This window comes from Podarcis raffonei, chromosome 10 (assembly GCF_027172205.1).
Source record: "Podarcis raffonei isolate rPodRaf1 chromosome 10, rPodRaf1.pri, whole genome shotgun sequence".
Classification (NCBI taxonomy): Eukaryota; Metazoa; Chordata; class Lepidosauria; order Squamata; family Lacertidae; genus Podarcis; species Podarcis raffonei.
This window is the reverse complement of record NC_070611.1, coordinates 40,109,517-40,125,770: the sequence shown is the minus strand read 5'-3', so window position 1 is coordinate 40,125,770 and position 16,254 is coordinate 40,109,517. Positions and strand designations below refer to the sequence as shown.

The window sequence follows — 16,254 nt, the reverse complement described above, 5'->3', positions numbered from 1 at the left end:
AAAACAAGTAAAAATGTATTATTAAAAATCTCCCATTTGTATTTTTTATTTCTGTTCTGCACTTTTAAAATTGTCAGTATGATACATTTCTGTGTCATACAGGAAAGGTTGCAATCTTATACCCATTTACCTGAAAGCAAGCCTCATTTTACACATTGGGGCTTGCATCTGAATAGACATATACTGGATTACACTGTGCGTTAGTATCTTAATAAAGATGCAGACTGCAAGTTCCAGTCCTACTTGTTTTTTTAAAGTACAAAATCATGGGATTATGTATGCACAGCAAAGGCATGTCTGCTTGCTTACTTTATTCCTATTGTAAACCAAAAGGTACCTGCAGAAATATTTGACTTAAGGCTAACTCATTTATTTTCTCCTGTAAATCTGTGGTTTTGTTTTTTTTACTAACTTTGAGAGATTACTTTCCTTCCACTTCCTTGGGTTTCATACACTACTGTAAACCAGAAGCCTCTCTCGCACTCTCTAGACATTTTTCTTCCACGAAAGAAAATGATCGCTCAAAGTTAGAAAGCCATCTAACTGAAAATGTGATTTTTAAAGAAAATGACGGAAATAAGAAAAAAATGGCATCAAGCAAAGCATTCTGTGCTGATCTGTAAAAGCACTTAGGATCCTGAACACATGAAAAAGAAATAAGGGGGAAAAGGGGGCTGATAAAGTTTCTGGCTACAATACAGGAGACATATCATTACCATATGATCTACTGTGGGTGTCAGCTTGGATTCTGTTCATTGAGGGAAACCTTACTTTTTTAACTGTGCTATGGAATAGAAGACGCAGGAGGGTTTTCCACCAAGTGACAGACAACTGAGCAGTAATCTACCCCTCCTCCTTTCCACACCTGCACCTTCTTCTGCCTGGCTTGAATATTTCAGTTTAATTGCATCTCAGCTCTGAGGGCGCCTTTTGCAAATCCCTGGATTAAAAGGTATGGCTTTCAATAATTATCCTGAACTCTGCTCCAGTACAGTAAAACTTCTGTAAAAGCTAGGAGAAACAGGGAGCCTGAAAGAAGTGGCTTTAAAAGAGATGTTTAGTACTGTTGTATCTGCATTATTTGGGAGCATTCTAGAGAACTGTGGATGTTTCCTAGCATTCTTTTACATTTGGGGCCATTTCTTTGTATTTTTGTAAAGATTTGTATGTTCCGAGTTTTCCAGCTGTGCATTTTCTTGCTCTAATGCAAAGTTTGAAGTATATGATGTTGTAGGAGGAAAACAGAAACTTCATGTTTTGTAGTTTGAAAACCAGAAGGTATTTGTTTTAAGTTAAAGGGGTGGAGGAGGAATGTTTTGCCCAGAGTAGCAGACATCTTTCTAAACACTGCAGAGTGGTATATTGCATATGTAAACAGCGATTGCATATTTAAGACAAGAAGTTTCTTGACTGGAAAAACTAAAGATAAACAAGCAGGCATTCCATACAGTTTTAAAATGGAAATAAACAGGCTTTCAAAATCTTGAATGTGCCCTGTAGCATGTTCTTTACCTCATCTGTTCTAAGAAAAGTATTTGCTATGAAAAGAAATGCAGTATATTAGTTGCTGTTGAAGTAGATGAAACTGAGATAGAGCTGTAGTTCTCTTTTTAGAAAAGTCCTTATTCTCTCCATTTTCTAAATGGTATAGACATCTTTTTATTCTGCAAACTAGTTATGCCAAACATTCAGTCCTAGGACTCTGGATCAACTGATTTATGGATCAGGCTGTGTAAGATTTAAACTCCTAGAAAGAAATACCACAGCATAATTCAGTATAGAATTAAATCACCCCACCCATCCCCACCTTCAATATAATATATATGCATCATCTCACAATCCTTCTCCCCATATGGCTTGTTTATTTTGCTGTTTGTCTGTATATCTTTTTTCTGGCTATTCTGGGGTTTTTCTTTACATGCCTTTTACAATTGTCTGTTAGTTGATCCGATAAAAGAATCACTATAACCTCAAGCCTTATTTGCTGTTCTCAGAAATAACAGATTGAACTAATACATGGCACAATTCTATGCATGCTTACTCAAAAGTAAGTCTCACAAGGTTCAATGGGGCTTTCTCTCTGCAGCTACAGAATAGTTGTGGAAGGAATACTCCAGCAATTACTGAAGGATAAGGCCCATCGTTAGTTGGCAGACACAGAGTTTTTTCATTTATTTTAGGCTGCTATGTTCATCAGATTTATTGAAGTTCCTTTGAAGTTCCTTTGAACTTCAGTTCCTTTGAGATCTTTCAGAATATCATTGTTAATCAGGGGTTTTTAAAAATGCCTTTTACATTATGTGGGTCATCATTTGTGACATAAGTGACATAAGCAAAGGATGTGCCTCTTTTGTAAATCATCTTTCAACAATGACTTACATGGAATTACCATGACATTCTTCATGTGCCAGTTATGCCCCTAAAGTGAGAATCCTAATGGCCGATAGGATCAATTGATTATTTACCAAAAAATCTTACAGGTTTCATAAACGAAACAAAACCCTTACAGACTTCATTCTAGACTCTAATTTAAGGCACAGAAATATTTTCAAAAAATCGTAACATTTTAGCAACAGGGGAATAAGAGCTCATATAAACCATCCTTTTGCCTGATTAACTGGGAGAAGAAATAAAATACCATTTATGTTATTTTATGTTTCACATTTGGATTTGCTAGAACATTTGTCCCTTATGATACTCCTCAGGATTAGATAATTAATCTATTAATCTGGAAACATGCCAAGGTCTTTTAACTTCAAGTAGAGTTAATAGACTTCGAGACCTGTGTGCCAGTGTGGTGACGTATCATTCTAAAGTGTTGGGTTGAATCAGGGAGGCATGGGTCCACATTTTTGCTCACTGGGTGACTCTGAGCCAGTTACTATCTCTCAGCCTAACCTCCCTCCCTCACAAGGCTATCATGAGAATAAAATATATTGGGGGTGGGGGTGGGGAGGGTATATATGATATGGAAACCAGAACTCATTTGAGGAAGGTTAAGGTCAAAATAAAACCAAGTTCATTGCTTCATTGTGTTGTGCTTTAATTCACACGCACCTACATAGAAAAATAAAAATACCACCCAAATGACTTCAGTAGTAAAGTTCAGTACTAAAAATTCTGCTCCCATTCTCACTACAAAGAGATCTACAAACCCGCAACCATCTTACAGAACTTCTGCTACAGTAGCTTTGTCATCCTCATCCTCATAATGGCAAACTGAAAAGATTTTGTCCTGGTTCATGCTGGGAGAAAGAGCCTACAGTTAGCTATGATCTGTGGGGATGCACAGTGGAGTATCATTGCTGTTTGTTCTCCATTAAGTTGTAAGAGCCTTCAAATAGAGGCCTTATAACTTGGGGCATGGTGCCGTACTGGTAGGGTTACCACCTTTGTTCTGGCAAAATACAGGACAGGATGGGGACAAGATTGATAGGTGAAGTCCCCCCACACCTGGTGCTGAAATGACTTCAGCACAATCCATTACATTGCAGCCTAACAGGACAACCCCTCTGGGATTTGTCACATGCACATGGATGTGTAAATACGTCTGTGCTTTGCTACCCAGAGCTTAAATTCATGACCTTTAACACACATACACTACTGTATGTAGGCTGGGGCAAAAAAATAAGCAAATGGGGTGGGCATATTCTGATGAGGAGTATGTTAAATTTCTGAAAGAGAGAGAAAATTTTAGGGGGTAGGGAGCAAGCCTTCTGGGAAGCTACTTCTCCTCCACCCTCCTCTCTCAAATATCATGCAGATAATTATGTTCAGAACTGGGGCTTCTAGTCTACACTGACCAAACCCACTCAGACCCTCTTGCTCCCTGAGAAACAAGGCCTGGCACTCCCAGGCTGCAGCTCTGTGGAAGACCGCCTCAACCCACCCTGGAGCTGAAGGGAATTGGAAGCAGCAACATGAAAGCCTTGCCCCATTGTTTGCTCATCCTTGGGGGCGGGATGAGAGAGGGAGCGATGAGAAAAAAAGAAAGGAAAGAAGCAAGAGGCGGTTTCTCCATCCAAGCCAGCAATGCCTTCCCTGTAGGAACGGAGGCAGTCATTTGGAGAGGGTCCCCAACTTGGCCAAGAAAGAGCAAGAACAAGAGAGCAGGACAGACATGCAGGAAATACAGGACAAACGATGTCCTGTATTGAATCAACACAGGATGTTAAATTGTGCATTAAAACATGGGGCAATCCTGTATTATACAGGATGAGTTGCAACCCACCTTACTGGGCTGATTTTCTATATTGACAATGCAGGCTGGGGGCTGTTTCCCTACAGCAGGGTTTTATGGTGTAAGCAATAATTATAAACAGCAAGCAAGTAGATGACATGGTTTCTTTCCATACCAATGCCACTCTGGCAGTGCTAGTGTGGGAAATAACTGTGTCATCAGTTCATCCTGTGTGGTTTCTTTTGACAGATGTTACTGGTATAGGATGGGATCCAGATATGAGGAAACAGCATTTGAGCCACAATGGTATGAGTGGTCATCGTAACATGAGTTAGCCCTAAGGGTGCTGACAATAAGCAGCATACATCTGTGAGGCTATGTTGTTGAGTTTAAAAATGTACTATAGAAAAACAAAACTACGAAACAGCAGAGATAGCCCAATCCTTTCTGTTATTGCATCTGAGTCAAGAAACAACAGCAGAGGAGCTTCAAGGTCCTGCCCTGCCTCTTCCTGTACCACCCCCCCCCTTGATATACCTGAAACTTCAGGTAAACGCCATCCAGCTGAATGTCAAAATTAGATGTAAGGTGCCTGGCTGTCAATTTTTTAATCAGTTTTAGGGGCACCTGTAGTACTATGGCAGATGGTTTAAAATTGGACTATATTTTGATATACAGACAAGAAAGCCAAAAATAACAAACTTGAAATTCAACCTTTTCCCTTAAAATGCTTTACAGGATTTACTTTAAGCAACTAAAGGTTCCTTTCACATGATATTGCCAGCCTGGCAAGTTTTGGGCTTTAAAAAAAACAACAACAACAGAATATTATGCCTCCCTTCCCAATACTATCCTAAGTTTCACAGCTTCAGGCTAACCATGACAATGGGAAAAAACCAATTCAGTCCATTTGCCAGCTTGACTAAGAACTGGCAAATAATTCTTCCCTTAATTTTTGTAAAGAATCCTAACACAACTGTTTGTTACTAATAAATACAAGTCAAATCAAACTATCCAGACAGTTGTGCACACAACTGACTCTGTGTTCCTCTGTGAATCTCTGTTTTATAAATACTTATTGGTTTTCTACATAAATTATATCTGGGTAATGCTTTATCGGGATGTGGGTGGTGCTGTGGGTTAAACCACAGAGCCTAGGACTTGCCGATCAGAAGGTCAGTGGTTCGAATTCCAGCGACGGGGTGAGCTCCCGTTGCTCAGTCCCTGCTCCTGCCAACCTTGCAGTTCGAAAGCACGTCAAAGTGCAAGTAGATAAATAGGTACCGCTCTGGCGGGAAGGTAAACGGCGTTTCCGTGTGCTGCTCTGGTTTGCCAGAAGCGGCTTAGTCATGCTGGCCACATGACCCGGAAGCTGTACGCCGGCTCCCTCAGCCAATAAAGCGAGATGAGCGCCGCAACCCCAGAGTCGGTCACGACTGGACCTAATGGTCCGGGATCCTTTTACCTTTACCTTTACCATCGCATTTACACACTTCAGCACAACTCCACCAAAAACTGTTTCAATTATAATTATGTGAAAGATATGAGTATGAACACAATGCCACCAATTTACAAATCTTTGCTTCTTCTTTTTTGACTTCTAGATTCACAGCTGTCACCTTGAATAGATGAACTAAACCATGAAGGTAGCCGTTTTCTTCCTTCTACTCCTGCCACTTTGCTTGGCTAAGCCATTCCACCAAAAAGGCTTGTTTGATTTTATGCTTGAAGATGAAGCAGGTTCTGGAACTACAGATACTCCAGATACTTATCCTCCACTGCAAGGCCCAGTATGTCCATTCCGCTGCCAGTGCCACCTTCGAGTTGTGCAGTGCTCTGATTTAGGTGAGCAAAATGAAATATTGCTTCATAAAATGTTTGTTTATGCTGGCTCACAATGACAACTTAAGCTATTTTTGGGTATCAACACCAACATAGTTACTGAGTTCTCCTGTCACACTATAATTTTGCCATTGTTGTGATAGTATCTGTATGATAGTCTTGTCGAAAACAACAAGGAAAATAAGGAGAGAGAGTTCAGCTGAGAATAGGTCAGCTGAAAAACAGGGTCTTTGTGGTGGTAGACCATGAAAGAAATAGTGGTAGTCATTTGCTTTCCGTCCATTTTACGCTGCCTTTCATTCAAGACCACAGGCATTTCTCTTTAAGGAAATGCCAGTTTGTCAATGTTCTATCATAATAAGCCCGGAAGCTGTACGCCGGCTCCCTCGACCAGTAAAGCAAGATGAGAGCCACAACCCCAGAGTCGTCCGCGACTGGACCTAATGGTAAGGGGTCCCTTTACCTTTTTTTAAATATGGTTGGGTGACACAGACCTATATTACAAATCCAGGTAAATCTAAATTCTGAGTACCAAACTCTGCTACTCATAATTTCTTGAGGAAATTATCATCCACTCTATTTCCTAATCAATAGGTTACACGGGCCACATAAAACTGGTTGTTACAAGTTTTAACTTGGAAATATGAGCATGTGGACTCTAACATTTTCTAACATTGGCTTTAATTTGGGACTAACAGTAATGCTTTTAATTATTCTAGTTTGATTAAAATATAACTATTTTAGTCTTCATTGACAAATACAAATATACATGTTTGTGTACTGGATGCTTTCCAGACATGAAGAGGAAGCAAAGCAATGGGCAAAGGTCAAACATCTAGGCAAGGAAGTAGATCCCAAGTAAAGGAAACAAAACCCCATAAAACTTAGAAATTGTGGGAAAAGTCAAGGATCAAAAGAGCAAAATATTTTTTATTTCTTTTTTTAAGTTTCTATGATGACTGTTTTTCCTGTTGAGTTGACAATTTTATTTCTCTGTCTGGGGTTTTTGGTGAATTCTTTCTAGGAAGTTAATTATCCTATCACTTCCTTATATGAAAATGCATGCCTCTACAATTATATAGTCAACCTGTTCTTCTAAATAAGCAACATTGTGCCTGAACTAGAGCTTTGGGTATGCTTTGAATTTTCAGTTGGGCCTGTTAAAAATTCAGCGCAGTTTTAAGAACTGTAAGTGGAGATGTCAATGACATTGTCATAAATAATGGAGGGGATGTGTACTGCAGCAATGAACAGCTACCATTTATTTATATGAGAGAAACACAATTCTGAGACAATTACTGGAACAGGACAGATTTCTGTTTTGATCAGTTGTCTTCTAAATTGAAACCAGAACTCAAAAGGAGTCAATGAACACCAAACTTATTCCATCTGCATAGTCCTTCACATTCTTCTGAAGAGATCTGCTGACGGCCTTGATGCTATGAAGCTACTGGATGTTGTTGGGTTTTTTGGAAGAGATATATTTATGATGCTTTTTGTAATATTTGGCTGGTTGGGAGAGGCAAACAGCAAAACTCCTGCCTACATATGATTCCCAGAGTTACACAGAACCCAAGATATTTTTAGCCTTCAATAAAGGGGCAAACAAGATATTACTTTAATAGTGTGATTGCCAACTATGCTTGGTTGTTGTTGTTATTTAAATATTAAGCTATGTGATTTTCATTAGGATTGCAGCTGAGGACAGAAGTTTAAAACTGGCCTCCCCTAATTTCCGTGACCCTTATGAAAAATCACCCCACTTTCACAACTATCAATTTAAAAAATATGGTTGCTAATTATGCTATTAAAGTAATGTCTGGTTAGGCTCCAATTCTGTGCTCCAGTTAGAAAATGCTTCTATTATGACACACATATAACCATTCAACAACCACTTCCCCTCAGCTGGAGGAGAGGTCACCTTCTCAAAGCTGAGATCTCCCAAATATTAGCTCCCATTTAGAAAAAACATTCCCCATCAATCCTGTGCCATTAGAAATCTGTTTAGCAAAAGAGATGACTGGCTAATCACAACTTGAATCATACAGTTCTCAAAAAATTGACAGATATTGTCATTTCTAGCTTTCAGTAGGCCAGTAAAATCAAAATTTAATTTCCTTGACTTACAGGTAAAGAATATACATTACTATGGGCTGATTGTGTATGTCCAAAACAAGTTTAATGAAACAAACATTTTGGACATTGTTCGTAAATCTCAAAACCAACCCATTAATGATGGAAATAGTTCAGATTGAGCTATGTCCACTGATAAATGGTGCCATTTTGAGGGTTTTAATCACAGTCCATTTCATGAATATACTTTATATATGTATGGCGTATCTCACTCACATCCCAAATTGTTGCTAGATTCTAAATTACGGTACTAACGTGTCCGAATAGGGACTTCATTTTCTATAGCTTTTCACACCAGACAAACTATTGCTTTGCTCTAGCTGTTGGAGCCTCAGAATGCTGGCTGAATTAATTCTGTTATGCTGTAAGAATTCAAGTTGACTGTTATCCAGACTTCATCCTCCCTAGTGTGCAAGGGTGGAACAAGATAACATTACTATACCCCATCAACAAGCTTTTTACAACATATTATTTATGCTAAAATTCCCTCTGGACTGAATGATCAAATATGAAAATATTCTTGGATGGTTTGCTTAGCTGAGTTGAGAGCCTGTTTAAATATCTACTTAAATGCCCAGCAATTTGGGTGGATAATTACTTTTCCTGATTGATTCTCTTCTCTCCACCCATGCATTACTGAATGTTATTGCAAACAACATTCCAGCCTCTTAAGACTCAGGGGGCAGATGTTGCTGGATTCCAACTCCTATGCTCTCTGACCACTGGTAAGGCTGACTTGAGCTGATGGGAACTGGAGTCCAGCAACATCTGAAGGACCACAGTTTCCCATCCCTGAATTCAGTAATAAAAATATGTGCATTAAGTACATCCTTTGTTAGCATATATGGAGTCAAAATCTCTGCACTGGAAGATTGTGGTTTAATCAAACATCTTCTCACACTTATATATAGTGGTACAGTTGCTGTTTGCTCCAATAGTTTTAAGAGCAAATTTGTAACTGATTGTCTGCATGTTTGGTCACATGTCACTATTATTGGATAGTGCAAGTTTTTGTAGCTTTTTTGTATTTGTATTTAAAGTGGACTCAGTATCATCATCTCTCTGTCATTTATATCCTTCGGTCTGAGTCTGTAAACCGACAGCTCACATTGGTCAGAGGTGCAGAACAGATGTTTCCCAAACCACGCCCACCAACCACTACCCCTCCACACAAAAAGCAGGATGATGCTGCACAAATGAAAATACTGAGGATCTTTCACAAAAGTCTGTTTTTTAGCAGCAGAAGAAAGAGTTTCAGTGTTGTTTTGATTTGGCCAGCACTTGAAAAACTGATGAAGAGTCAAATAAATTTGAAAATATACTTTGTGCATGTGTTGTGCATGTAAAGGAACTTCTCTGAATACTTTCTTTTAAAACTCTTCAGCACATTTAGCAATCAAGCCTACATTACTGAAGAGTTGACCTGAGGCATACATTCTACCCATTTGCTGTTATAGACATCACATAGGAAGAGTCATATGAGCTTTTTGCTTTGTTAGGGTTTTGCAATCAATATGCCAATGGCTTGTTTAAAAGTTTTTTCCAAGAACACTATATGGGGGGAACAAACAGGGGAAGCACACCTTCCCATCTCTACCAGTCTGCCATTCCTTCCCAAACAAAAAATAAAATAAAATAAAATAAATGAATTGTATCACATAGCAATTAGGGTTGTTGAGGAACAAACCGCAGGCATACTAGGCTTTTGAAAGAATGTCCAAACACTCAAACAGAAATTTAATACATGGCATCACTTCAGTGTAGTGAACCACATGAATCCCATGTGGTGTTCGTCATGAACCACTAACACATTTTGCAACATGCACATGTGGTGGAAAGTTGTTGGCAATCAAGACTTCATGCCTCATGTGAAATAGAGGGCACAGGAATTGTACCATTTTTTGCACAGAAGCAACTTGATGGAAAGATAAATGGAGGTACCGGTAACTGTCATATGGGGTGTCCTGGAAAGACTCCAGCCATTTACACACAGGGAGGAACTAATGTTGCAGCCAAGGTTCAGGCACATGCCTCCATCCTCCCAACCTGCAAAGTAGCACCAGCCTGTAGGAAATTTGTGCTACCTGGATGCTTGGCTCAGTCTAAAACAGAGATATGAGATATAAGGGGTTACTCCTGTGCATGCAGTTTCATGTCAGGGGAGAGGACAAGTACTCTGAGTAATGGAAATTTACAAATGCTACCATAATTGTATATACTGCTACACAATATTTCTGATAACTTCCACCATGTGGAAATGGTGTTATGAAATACTAGGATCAAAAGGTCTTATTATTTGGAACACATTGTAAGTGTTAGTCATTCCAGAATATATTCGGCAAAAGATATAAATGACAAAGGCAATTTATAGGTCCGGTGGCCCAGGCTGAGTCATGTATGAGCAATGAATGGAGAAATCTTCAAGAAAATCAATCACTGCCATATGGCTTCCTGTTGCTAGATCAGTTTCGCATGTTTTAATTTGCTAAGAGTCCAGATGGATGAAATAATTCAAGTTTATTCAAGTTGTGCTTGCAACAAATGCAAATTTTATACAAACTTGTAGTGGCAATAAGTCTTCTCTTAAACCTAAGCACAATAAGTAAATCCAAAAGTATGGGTTTATATAAACACATTAGGCAATTCTATCAGCTCCTGCAACAAGGAATCTATAACAGCAAGCTATTATGAGTCAACCTTTGCAAGCTTCAGAATTCATGCAAATTGGACTCTGAAGTTCTATTTAACTTATAAACCAACAGTAAGCCAGTAAGATTTCTTGGTTAAAATAAATAAATTATTTTATTCATAAACTTATGGATAGAAATAGGGCTGACATATGGCATTCAGAGATAAGAAGGCTGCAGTAGTCAAGGCATGAGAAAACCTGAGCACAAACCATACTTTTCACTAGTGAGCAGAGAGAAATGACCATAGGTTTGCAATAATGTAAGGGGGGTAGGGTAACATAACTTGGCAATAGACTGAATATGGGAAGTTAAAAAGAGAGAGATGAATCAAGATAAGGCTAAGGTTCTACCTCTGGTTTTATTCATAAATCAATCTAGTCTTATCTTCAAATGTTTCAGCTTGTACTTCGATGATATTTTCTAGTGTTAACTTTGTTTGAAATAAATTGTGGATTTTATATAAATTGCCCAGACTCCTCACTACCCTGTCTTCTCTGCTTACTCTCCCATATGTACCTACTTGAACCTTAAGATCCATTCAGAGGCACCTTTCAGTTTTGGTGCCAAGTGAATACCTTTCTTTTCATCCAGGCCTTTGAAATATTATTCTGGGCCTCTGCGTTTTAAAAACTGTGTAGCCATTTAAATTAATTGACCCAAGTTAGTCATGACTATTAATTTCAGGGCTAGTGTCAAAAATGGGCACATATCACAGTACTGAGCAATTCTTTCTTTCTGTGAAAACTTTCTATACTAACAGGACAGACAGAATGAATATGCATACTTACAAGATATTTTGGTTAGAAAAGCAAATGTGGGTGACAGTGTTATTTAATTTAGATAGGGCTGTGTAATATGAAATAATTTTAATTTTCTTCCTTCACCTAAGCCACATATATGAAATGGTATCACAAGTGTTTTTAATTTAAACTGACTGATGTTCTTCAGGCATTCACAGAACAGAAATGAATCTGTTTGTAAAAACAACGCTCTGTATATAGTTTCTGTTTCAAAAAAAGAAATGGCAGTGGAGTCATTTAAAATTGTCTTAGCTTTTATAAATCTAATAGCCTGAACATTTTAGATGAGGATAAATATGAGAGCACTGATATGTGGAAAAGCCTGAATGTAAAAATAATGCTAAACATCTTTAATTATATTCTGATGTTTTACTCATTACAATCAGTGATCAGCTCTTTACTTTAGTGGAAGGATACAAATCAAATGAGGCATGTTTTTGGTCTGACTACGTTGATTACATACAATTTATTCTTTTTAGATGTATGACAAGGAACTGAATCCAAACATGGCCTTTCTTAAAGCACTTCATATTTGCTGAAGTCAGCAGAACATGGTATTTGGAAAGTTTCCAAGACCGGGTCCCTGACTGTCATCCAGAATTAGAGTTTAGGATTTAACTGACCATAATTAGAACATGGAGGACTTGGAATTTGAAACAGTGAACTTAAAGCTTGACTTGACATTGTATGAAGAAACTGCTTGTTTAAATTGGTGGGGAAAGGGAAGCTATTTTACTTCAATGGGGGTGGGGGTGGGGATGTCAGTAGGACTTGTTTCATTCAAAATTCAATAGAATAAGTAAGAGGTAGCTCTGACTATGAACCATGCTTGCTAGGGCTGACAGAAGTTATAGCCCAACAACTTCTGGAGGGCACCCTGGAATAAACAATAGGAACAACTCCTTCTATGGTACTGATGAATGATGCCTTGGCTAAGGACCGAAGTGAGAAAAGAACTACAGATGGATTGTTATAGGACCAGACTACTGTGAACAGTTGAAGATAGAAGGTAGCAAATTAGATGTTTATGATATTTTTACATTTCATTGTGTGACTTCCCCAGAATAAGAGAATAGTTACATGCATTGAACTTGAGAGAGATCTGTCTGTCTTTCATCTAAACAAATGTTTCCCATTCTTGGGTCTCCAGCTGTTTTTGAACTGCAATTCCCATCATCCATGACCACTGGTCCTGCTAGCTAGGGATGATGAGAGCTGTAGTCCAAAAACAGCTGTAGACCGAAGTTTGGGAAACACTGGTCTTAACCCTCATTGAGGGAACTGGCTATTATCAAAGACAGAATGCTGAGGTAGATGAACCATTTGTCCATTTCAGAGTAGAAGTTGTTATCAATCTTTTCAATTTTTAGGTAGTGAAAGCTTGAAATCAGTTGCTCTGCTTCAATAATGAAGATATAAGTAACCATTGATCCTCTTTAACACATCTTTATGCTTTTGTATGTTGTGACGGTGACCAGCTTGGATGGCTTTAAAAGAAGAATAGATAAATTCAAAGAGGATCCCTCGGCCGGAAAGCGAGATGAGCATCACATCCCATAGTCGCCTTTGACTGGACTTAACCATTCAGGGTTAACCATTTAACCTTATAAGTGGCTACTAGTCATAATGGCTATATTCTCCATCCACTGTTGACCATATGCCTCTGAATACGAGTTACAAGTTGCATTCAGATCCTATTTGTGGGCTTACTATAAGCATCTAGTTGGCCACTATAAGAACAGGATGTTGGTCTACCTGGACCTTTGGTCTGATCCAGCAGGACTTTTATCTTGTTCTTATTAATTGCTATTTTTAAAATCCCATTACAGGTCTGGATCAAGTTCCAAAGGATCTCCCCCCAGATACGACTCTACTGGACCTACAGAACAATAAAATCACTGAAATAAAAGATGGAGATTTCAAGAACTTGAAGGATCTTCATGTAAGTTGCAGTGAAATACACATTACATGTTAGTCACATGTTTGATCAGTTTCAGTAGGTTCAGAGACTGACCTGGAATAATATCTACCTTGCTGTTGGTACTATATAAATATTTTGCATATAAACATATAAAGGTTATGTACTAAGCCACTATTGCTACTGTAATTGTGGGTTATAGTCAATTTAGTATTACTCAGAGTAGATCTATTGACATTAATGAGCAGGAATAAGCTAGGTGCATTCATTACAATGGCTTCAGGTCTGGTCATGGCCCTGAAACTGCCTTGGCTACCCTGGTTCATGACATTTATCAGAAGAGAGATGGGTGGATGTGACCCTGCTCTTTCTCCTCTCAGTGCTTTTTCCTATTGGTGGCCAGAGTATCCTTCTGGAGCATATCAGAGGGACAGGGGAATTGTGCTTCACAACCACAAGAATACTGCTACTAATAATGGTTTACATTTCTACTCACTGACCCCTAGTGCATAAATCATTTCCTGTCCCCCATCTCCCCTGTAAAGCCTTAAGAAGAAATTTAGATGTTCTAAACTTAAAGGATATATCTCTCGCAACATCAGACAGCAAAAAACAGGTATTTGCAAGAGACAACCTTCCCTTCTGCGATCTTAGCAATGGGTGGATGCAATTGTTTCTGAAATCGATTTAGTAGTAGGATGTGGAGTGATAACCTGCCCTGGATGGGATTATACTACCCTGGAAGGATAGGGTTGGCACGTCCTGGTTTCTACACGGTCACTGGAGTGCTCAGGTTGCCTCAGTGGCTAGGAGTGCCCAAATGAAAAACAACACCAATATATCTGAATACACAGCAGAAGTTTGGTTATTTTCTTGGTTCCTCAACTACCATTGAAAACATCTGATGGTACCTATTAGAACTGCTGCAGGAAACACCAGTGTGAAATAACTGTATGTGCAATGCATGCACCTGAGAAATAAGGTTGTTCTATGTTTCCCAGACACATGTACATGCATATTTTACTTCCAGACTTAATGAGTTTCTTACAACAAAATCAACATGCAGTACTGCCCATAGCAGGACTGTTTTAATATTTCAGTTGTCCCCATAGTTTGGACAAAGTTGTCATCCACAGGACAGATGGTAAGAGGGTGGACAAATTATACCCATCAGCTGTGCAATAATTGAAGACCGAGATGAATATATCAATTTAGAGATATTCTGAAACACATAAAAATTTATACCAAATGGGGATTTGTATGAAAGGATTAAAAATTAGTGAACCCCTAAGGAGTTATGTGGAATCATTTTGGATAGTATGTGGATTGCTGTCTGTGGATATAGAAGGATGAAGAGAGAACCTGGTTTACATGGCTGCACAAAGGATGCAAGGTGCTAGTGATTGGCACCTGTCGATTTCTGCAGAGGCTGCTGCCTACACAGAATAGATGGAGTCTCTACTGATACTGCCTGATGGATCTGGGTTGAGGGGAGCCTATAGGAACCCTTATGTCTACAAGCCTTTGTAGAGTTGCTACACTCAAACACTGTGTTAGTACTGGACACTGATGCCCAGAAGCAGCAGTGGCCTCTGTGGAGGCTGCATTCTTCCTAGGAAGAGGTACGTGAAGAGCAGAAACAAAATAGGGGACACCTGCAGCAGGCCACAGCATGCACAAAGGCCTTTATGCTTTGAGGTGGGCTGATTGTGGCTCATAGTGCTTGGGACAGACCTTTGTCTGAAGGTCTGCTTGGAAGGCAGAGGGACCAAGGCATTATGGTGAGACTAGCAAGGAATCCTGTGGCTTTACTTCTCCATCCTCAGCATAGGAAAACCCAGCAAACATGATTAAAAATGTACTATCCATTATATTAAAACTGGTTAGTATATTTGAGGCTGCTTTTGAGCTAGACTCAGAGCAGAATAACCCCTCAATTCAGTATGTTTTGACTGTTCAGACTGAGTGTTTCTTATTGTTTAGACTGATGACTTCCCTTCCTCATCGCCCCGGCTTCCAGGGTTACAACCAACTATGCACTCTTATTGGGAGTAGGGACAGTTGTACTGAGCAGGATTAATTTCCAAGTAATCATATGTTGGATTGAGCCACAGGAGTCGGCATGCACAGTGCAGTCAGGGAGAAGCATATGGAGTGAGATAAGGGCAGGCACTTGACTGGTTGCTTTACCTGTAGCTTAGCAGCTAACTGAGAAATGAAGCATAGGCAATATTTTTTGAAATTTTGTGGTGGCCTTAGGTAACAGTAACATCTTTAGGGAATCATATAGTTCTGTTTCCTTCCAGGGACTCAATATTGTGACTAAAAGGCCACTGCCTCCAGCAACACAGCTTGATGGAAAGGGGGGGGGGGCTCCAAAAACATTATAAATGAATTAATTATGCAAAAGGAAGTAATGGATCGGGAAAAATTAACATTTGGACAGATTTGGCACAAATTCCATGCAAGACTGAACTCAAGATGACTCAAACAATTACAATTGCAAAATACAAAATCCCAGAGAGATTCCATCATATAAACTATTGGGAGAACATTTGTGTGAAGAAAATTCCTTCATGCAGAACTGTAACTGTCACTGCTTTCTTTTGTTTTTGAGCTCACCCAGACTGCTGGAGAATTTTACCTTGCCCCAAGATTATTAGATGTTTGTGTGGTTGCCTAGCAGTAACA

General features: G+C 39.1%; 1 protein-coding gene across 1 annotated transcript in view; it reads left to right on the top strand.

Annotated features, from left to right (window-relative positions):
• Positions 1-701: 701 nt before the first annotated feature.
• Positions 702-16,254, top strand: part of DCN (decorin) — a 28,664-nt gene continuing 13,111 nt past the window's right edge. The window contains exons 1-3 of the mRNA XM_053406845.1: positions 702-952; positions 5,785-6,025; positions 13,475-13,587. Of these exons, the coding sequence (XP_053262820.1) occupies positions 5,821-6,025; positions 13,475-13,587 (318 nt within the window). The 5' untranslated portion in view covers positions 702-952; positions 5,785-5,820. The remainder of the gene's footprint in view (positions 953-5,784; positions 6,026-13,474; positions 13,588-16,254) is intronic.